General features: G+C 34.2%; 1 protein-coding gene across 2 annotated transcripts; it reads right to left on the bottom strand.

Moving 5' to 3' along the window:
* Nucleotides 1-4,548: 4,548 nt before the first annotated feature.
* Nucleotides 4,549-7,460, bottom strand: LOC143612399 (uncharacterized). Of its 2 annotated transcripts, XM_077086392.1 has the most exons (4): nt 7,270-7,425; nt 5,538-5,611; nt 4,820-4,918; nt 4,549-4,733 (listed from the first exon to the last, which is right to left on the bottom strand). In XM_077086392.1, the coding sequence occupies exons 1-3, from the start codon at nt 7,297-7,299 to the stop codon at nt 4,834-4,836; spliced, it is 189 nt and encodes a 62-aa protein (XP_076942507.1). In that variant the 5' UTR covers nt 7,300-7,425; the 3' UTR covers nt 4,549-4,733; nt 4,820-4,833. The 2 variants fall into 2 exon arrangements, with proteins under 2 accessions (XP_076942507.1, XP_076942508.1); XM_077086393.1 differs by lacking the exon at nt 4,549-4,733 and having other exon boundaries at nt 4,742-4,918; nt 7,270-7,460.
* Nucleotides 7,461-8,438: the final 978 nt, after the last annotated feature.

The following is an 8,438-nucleotide window of genomic DNA, read 5'->3' on the forward strand; positions in this document are numbered from 1 at the left end:
GGCTGGAGTTCTGGTTTTGGTTATTTGGTGGTTGGTTTGTAAGTCATGGCGGTTTATCCGCTCACAGATTATTGATATTTATTTAGAATACAATTATTTGATTTTATGTACGTATGAAATATTAATAATATAACGGATTATCATAGCCTATCATATGATGTTTGCACGTGTTCAAACTTTCGCATGGATCTGACATTTCCTAAGCTATTTGACGGATTTGTGTTTTGGGAGATGTAATAATAAACAGTCGAATTTGACAGTTCAGTTCATGCTTCCGTCGTATCCGACTGTTTAATTTGTCCGTCGAACTCTAGATTTTCAATTCGAGGGTTTTGATTTTGAGTTTTAGAATGAAATTGAACACTATGGTTGTGCTCTCCTTGAAAAACTAGGCAATTACACTAAGAATTTGCTTGATTTTGTGGTGAAATAAAAAAAAATTGAGGTTGGTTATAGAGGATTAGGGTTTGAGAGGTAGAAGATGAAGAATTCACCCGGACACATTAAAAATTTTGTCGGATCTATTAATACGTTAACACGTGACACAATTTTAAAGTCCACGAATTCTGTCGAATCAGTTATTGGTTTCCATAGGATCTAACAAGATTTTTAGACTATTTTTGGGATTTTCCCTATTAATATTTAGTTATGTATTTTTATTATTAAATTTAACTATGTAATATCTTGACATAATTTATTTCTTTATTATATTTATTAGCATTATCTTGTCATGTTGATCGATACTGACAATTTGCAAGTGATTGGTGTGAATTGTGGAATTCTCGTCGTGGTGGTGGTAGAAGGCGAACGGTGGGTGGTGGTGGTGGTGGTGGTAGAATCTCGTCTTTCAAGACGAGATTTAAAAATCTTTTTTCCTATAATTTGAAATATGGATGGAAAAGATAGGAAACATAAAAAACAGTCTCTTAAGACGGTATTTTGAGAAAAAAAGTTTAGGAAAAATTTGAATTTTTGCTCCAACATTTCAAAATTATTTAGACTTTACCTTCAATATCTTCCGAAATCTGGTATGCTACCTAACTTTCTTTAAAGATTTGGCGTGCTCCCTTATATTATTATCTTTTCACAATGCATCTGAAGAGTCCAAATTCTAAAAAATTTTGAGGAAAAAAGGGCTATTTTGGGCTTTCTCTATCTAAAGGGCTATTTTGGGAATTTTCCCGAAATAATAACTGATTCGACGGATTCGCATAGCCTATCAGATGTTGACACGTATTCAAACTTTCCGATGGATTCGAAGTTTTTTTAAGCTATCCGACGGATTTGTGTCCTAAGAGACGTAATAATAAACAGTCGGATCCGACGGTTCAGTTCATGCTTCCGTCGTATCCGACTATTTAATTTGTCTGTCGGACCCTAGATTTTCAATTCGGGGGGTTTTTGATTTTGAGTTTTAGAATGAAATTGAACACGATGGTTGTGTGTTTTTTTTTGTTTTTTGAAAAACTAAGCAATTTATACTATAGATTTGCTTGATTTTGTGGAGAAATAAAAAAGATGAAGGAGATCGGTTATGGAGGTTTAGGGTTTGAGAGTAGAAAATGAACAGTGGCGAAGCTTGGCCATAGTCATAGCGGTGATCGAAGTCACGGACCCAAAAATTTTCGGGTTGGCAATTCAGTTCGGGTCGGGTCAAACAATTTGGAATCTAATGTCTAATTTTTCTTCATTCATTCAAAGTTCAAACGCATGTTCTCACAATAATAAAAAAACAAAAACGGGATACATTTTTAACAACAAATACACAAAATATTCGTGTTAATACGAGTAGAAGAGTGAGTGCCTAAAAGAATAATTATCAGTTTGTTCATCTTTTTTAGTGAAAAAAAAAATAATATCTTGCCTTCCCATCATTTACCTAATTAAAAAGATTCTATAGGACTGCGTTTAACCAAAGTTTCACCATACAATACAAATTATAAGCTTAATTGATTAATTTCCCCGAATCTCTAATTCCACAATTATCAACCCTAATTTTATAATTCATGAACAATAATCAATATAGATGCAATACAATGTTTAACAACTCAACAATGGTGAATAATAAACTAAAAGTAACAATTACCTTGCTGATTAGTGATTGTGATGTGCAATTACTCAATGATTCGACATATGTGGTGTCTCCAAGGCTGAAGGCATTGTCCTGTGTGTGGTGGTTGGTGGTCTCCAAGGCGGTGGCCGGCAGCTGCGGGAGACGGATGGCAGTGCGTTCTTAGTGGTGGCCAGTGGTCTCCAGTAAGGCAATGCCTTTGAGTTCTAAACTGAATGAATGCTAGATGGTTTCCAAGCCTAGCCCGATGGCAATCTCGGATTTTTTATTTGTTTATTTATTTTTTGTTTAAACAAGTTTGTTATTATTGTTACAAATAGTCCCCTTCAATTTTGAGTTTTATAAAAACAAAGCTTTTAGTATTCGACGAGTATTTGTTTACAAAAAAATGCGAGGTTTATAAAAAGAAAAATCAAACGCGATATAAAAAAAATTTCAGTGGTGACTGTTAGCTTTTTGGAAAATTCATTGGAGGTGACTGCGCTCAATACCTATAAAGTTTTTGGACAAAAATTGCAAACTTTACCCTATTAATCGAAAAAATGGTAGTGACCGGGATCACCCCTGGTCTCAATAAGCTTTCGCCCTTGAATATGAAGAATTCAGTCGAACTAATTAAAACTTCCGTCAAATCCATTAATACGTTGACACGTGACGTAATTTTATAAGTCCACGAATTCTGTCGGATTAGTTATTGTTTCCATCGAATCCAACAGGAGTTTTAGACTATTTTTGGGATTTTCCTTATTAATTTATTTCGTTATTATATTTATTAGTATTATGACATTATCTTGTTATGTGAATTCGATAGTACGACAATTTGTAAGTGATTGGTGTGAATTGTGGAATTCTCAAGTGTATGTGTTGGAGGTGAGCTATTTTGTCAAATGTCATCTTACTAATGGAGTACAAAATATAAAATAAAAGGCAATACAACCGGTGATATTCATGGCATGCTGGGGTATGAGGAAGACAAAGAACGAGATCATCTTCAACAATAAAAGGGTTTCCGTATATAGACTCAAAGAAGATATAAAAAGGCTTGTTCCATTGGGTAAAACACATGGGGAAATTGGAAGGGATAGATTGGAAAACATGATGTTCATTTTCCCTTTGAAAATTATAGTAAACAGTCAAATGGGTGACATAATTTGGCGTATGTTGTTTCTCGTCTAGTTCGTTGCTACTTGCTAGTTAAGATTTCCGTATGTTTTGAATCAATCAACCATTTAAAAGAATGTTATCACATTTACTTACAACGTATATGAATATATAAAGCTCAATGATTTGGTAAGATAATAATTTATGTGTAGGAACACTACATACGATTGTGATTGTTAGTAGAAACAAAAAGTACTAATAACATGTAACAAAAACTAAGCATGAATGTATCTTCCTTTCCTTTCCAGGTTTGCAAAAAAAATAATAATAATAATAAATAAAGCACTCATTCTGCTTCTGCCTCCGGTTGTCAACACCAAATGAGAAAATCATAAATCAATTTGACGCAAGGATTAAGTCCAGGTTAGAAAAAACATTAATGTTGTAGTAACTAGTAAGTAGTTTACTGTAGATGGTAAAACTGGGTTAACTACTAATAGTTAATAATCCATCTTGTATAGCTTTTGGAGTTTTGGGTGATCGACCCATTAAGGTCGAGCTCAACCACTGTCCGTATGAAAAGAAAACGAATCACATTCAATCATGTATTACACCTGTAGGGAGGCGGTTATCGAGATCTAAATCTAGCTACACGAATTTTGATAGCAACAAGTGACTTGCGAGGTCATATGCGGCTGGGTTGCTAGGTGAATAGTAAACAAGTCAAGCGGTGGGTGATCAAATTGTTAAAATTTCTCATCGTTACACAAGCGGGTTGTGGGTTGAGACGTGAGTAAAGCAAACAAGTAACAAGTTAAAACATTTACATCGTTCCTATGTATCATTAAAAACGTTGTTATAATTAACTCATCGAACGGTGATTCATGCACCGTCAAAATTTCTTTACAAGGTTAACACATTTTTTTTTTGTAATGTATAAGCCTTTTCAAATTTATATTATGCATAAACTTGTGATATATTTCGATGTCTTAACGGTTAGCTTTAATCAGCTAACCCATAATTGGTCATTCCACACAACAAAACAGAACAGCATTGATCCACCTCGAGACAATATGTTACACATGAACTAAACCACAGTTAACCGTAAGTAGCGTCGTTAGTCAACTAATACAAAATTGACCTCCTAATTTATTGTACAGAAATACATTTATAAAACGCGTTTGTTTCTAACCCGGGCAAGCATTATCAAGAGGACTTCACAAATCCCTCCATGAAAGACAACAAACTTATGGGTATAGTAGATTCTATAATACAGAAATTTTTAAGTTTCAGAAAAGGCGATGAAAGACAACAAACTTATGTGTGTGTGGTGTGTAAGACACATACGAGAGCATACTAATCTAGAATCAAACCAGTCAGAATAAAGTAACTATAATCACAAGCATATATAATGAACTCTTGGAAAATCTGAAACCATAAGAAAATATAAACGACCAAAATTAACTGAAATTAAAAATTTTGGAACAAAAGTGATTCAGCAAATTAAACATAAAGATCACTGAATAGTCGAATGACATGCGTACATTATTGGTACCAAATACTTGCCTTCCTAAAAACGTAATAGACCATGAGGTGACAGATTGCAATCTTTCATGATCCATGATGGTTCAGATAACCAATTTCTACTTACCTGTGGTGAACTAACTGTTTGAACCATTGGGTGTGTCTGTGTCCCTAAGCCCACTGCAGCAGAAAAAATGAGGTAGTTTGACTCGACCGCAAACCCTGCAACAACACCATGCACGATTCAGAAACTGAATTAATTGCTGACAGTTTACGATCATCTGATAATAAGGAAAAAAATGGGCATAAACACTTTGCAACTTTTTATTCATTTAGGTATAACTAGGAATGTAAACGAGCCAAGCCGCTCGTGAACTACTCGAGATCAGCTCGCTAAAACACTCGAATCGAGCTGAGCTTACACGAGCTCGAGCCTGAGCCTCACATATCAAGCCCAAGCTAGATCAATAGCCTAAATGAGCATTTTATTTATATAATTTTTATACAATCTACTAAATATATAGTTATATTTTATATAATAATAATTATTCTATATAAGTTAATATAAAAGTAATTAAATATAATATTACATAAAAAGTTTATAATTATAAATAGATAAAAATACATAGAAAATATATAAATAATTATTTAATAAGGAATGAGCCAAGCTCAAGCTTGAAAACTACTCACGAGCTAAGCTCAAGCTTGAAAAATTACTCACGGCCCAAGCTCAAGCCCAAACTCTCTCAAGTTAAATGAGCTCAGCTTGGGCTTGGCTCGTTTACTACCTAGGTATGACCCATATAAATGCAACATTTCAGGCACGAAAAAGAGAGCTTACTTGCAACGTATTATGACGGGAATGGGTTTTAGAGCCTTTGGTCCATTTCTGATTCCCCGTTTGTGAGGAGAAGTCTGAAATCATCAAAAAAATATCACTAAAAACTTTAAATCGATTACGATGCTTCACAAATACTAAAAAAATGTCATTTTGATGCATCGGTCCTTTAAAGCTTACTACTTGCCTAACATTCAAACATGTATCATCATTCTATTACAACTTTGAATAGCAAAAGGACATCCAAACATATATCATAACCCGTTAAATAGAGATGATTTTCCTGATTCTGATTATTACTTTCAAAACACGCACAAACATGCTATCACTTTTAGGTCCCGTTTGGTTCATCAATTCCATGGGAATTATAGTTGGAAATTGAGAACATTCCATTTAAAATTGTGTTTGGTTGATATTTTAAGGAATTGTAATTGGAAAGTTTTCCTACAATCAATGGAATTCACTTTCCTTCCTATATGTGATGAAATTATAAAGATTCCATCGGAATGCTCAAAGATGACCAAAACACCCTCATGCTCCACCACTAAATTGTCATGTTGGAATGGTGGGTTGATGATATCATCCATACATATGAGCCAGAGTCCAAATTCTAACCGGAAAGCAAAGTCCAAAATTTCCATAAAACAAAATTAAATTGGGCCTTCAACATGAAGATCAACAAATACATGAAGTTGTTAAATAAAAAATTAAAGTATGAATCAAATCAACGTGAACATAAAGATTGACGAAGGTTGGACCAGAAATGAAATTCTATAAATAAAAACTAAACCAGACTTGAAAATGTTCAATCAGATATTCAGATTTCGAGTTCCAGGAATCAAATCTAGTCATGCAATTTGTACTCAAACATGAAGTCCGATGAAACTTTGATACGAAATCAAGTTTCATAAATCGAAACTGGTCATACACATGGGAACTGAAAATCAATACCGATGAATAAACAACGATTTGCTGCCGTCAAAGAAAGGTTCGGAAGAGGTGGGATGTAGATAAGGCGTTTGAAAGAGAAGGGCAAACTTGTGTTTTTAAATGCCAATTCAGCCTCAAAATTACTAACCAAACACTTTAGTAATTCTCAAAGGAATCCATTCCAATTCAAAATCCGATTATTTTACAAAACATTCCCCAAACCAAACGGGCCCTTAGAGTTTTGTGGCAATTTAGCAACGCATGATCATCTGGCAGAGAAACTGGGATGTAAATCAAAACAATTAACTTCATCTTCATTCAAATCCCAGTTTCAGCCCATGACTCATAATCCAAATGATACACTAAAATCAAATATAGCTGTATTTGGATTAATCATTTGTCGTCCTTTATGTGCCAGGTTGTATTTGGATTACATTCAAGATATTATTTCTTTGTCACAGTTGATCAGTATCATGTATCTTTAATACCGATCAGCTTGGCAAAGAAAAGAGAATACAATCTTGAATGTAATCTAAATACAACTTACAATATAACAATGATTATTGCCAAACAAATACTTTCTTTTTTTCATCAAAACTTAATTTAATTTAAAAAACAGTAGTAAGTTTGATCTTAGTGAACAATAAGTTAAAACTGGTATTTAAATAATAATAATAATAATAATAATAATAATAATAATAATAATAATCGTATGAATTCCAAAACCCTAAACCCTAAATCAAATCAACAAACCCTAAAACCCTAATTAAAAAAAATTGTAAAATTAGGGTTTTAAGTAAGACACCTTCTTTTTAGGAACAGCCATGAGCTCCATAGACCCACCTCCAACATAGAAACCCGACCCAAACCCGTATTGGATTCCGTCTACGTGCCTCTCGGTTTCCGGTAAAGTTAACGGCGGCGACGCGGCGGATCGAGTGACTGAGCTGTCGAGTGGCGGCGGCTGAGAGATGGCGTGAACACACCTTTTGAAGGTGGATGCATAATAAGAAGAAGCTTTGGCGTCGAGATTGGTTCTCGCAATAGCCGACCTGAAGAACGCCATTGTTGCTGTACGATTACTCCGGTAACCGGTTATGACCTACTTGATATTATTACTTCATTGAAATGATAAATTGTTGTGTCAAGTTATGGTTTAATTAATAAACGAACCTGGGCTCGAGCTAGCGCTTAGCGATGTGCACGGTTTGGTTAATAGTCTTTGTTAAATTTATTATTCAGTTTTCGGTTCATTTTATTTGGTTTTTGGTTAGGTTAAAACCAAAATCAGATTTGGGCTAAAAGATTTGTTTAAAAATGCACGAAATGATGATATAAATACACGAAATAATAGTATAGAACATGAAATTAAATGAAATGAAGGTATAAAAAAGCTAGAAATACATGAAAATATGAATGGTTTGGTTACAGTTAATTTCGGTCAACCGAGGGTGAAAAGGAGCCGACAATCTCTTTTTGGTTAATTCGGTTATCGGTTAATTTTGGTTTGGTTTCACCGGTTTTTGGTTCGGTTATTGGCCACCTCTAGCTTGAGTTTCATATATAGGTAATATAACTTTATAATTCTTGGATAATTTTTTTTTTGTTGAATGTGTTAGTCACTCGGATAATTCGGAAAGAGTCAAGAACGAACAAGGATGTTTGTGTTTTGAAAACATGTATCTCATGAATAGACCAAAGCTGTTGGGAGTCACCACATCATTTATATTTCTACGACAAAATTCGATCAAGCATTTCAAGTCCATACATATAATCTATTTAGAGGTCCATAGAGCGAAGCATCATCACATACCGATCTGTTTAATATCAAATCAACCTACCACCTTACATTATGAAGAAGCGTGGATCGACTTACTTATATACGATCAACGTTCCTCAGGTATGAGTGTGCTGTATCACCGATGGTTTTCCGGAATATGAGTTCTTCCACCTACAAAATGAGCAGCACCGTGA

This window comes from Bidens hawaiensis, unplaced genomic scaffold (genome assembly GCF_021521415.1).
Source record: "Bidens hawaiensis isolate Kalapana, Puna unplaced genomic scaffold, B.hawaiensis_p1.1 tig00034578_1, whole genome shotgun sequence".
NCBI lineage: Eukaryota > Viridiplantae > Streptophyta > Magnoliopsida > Asterales > Asteraceae > Bidens > Bidens hawaiensis.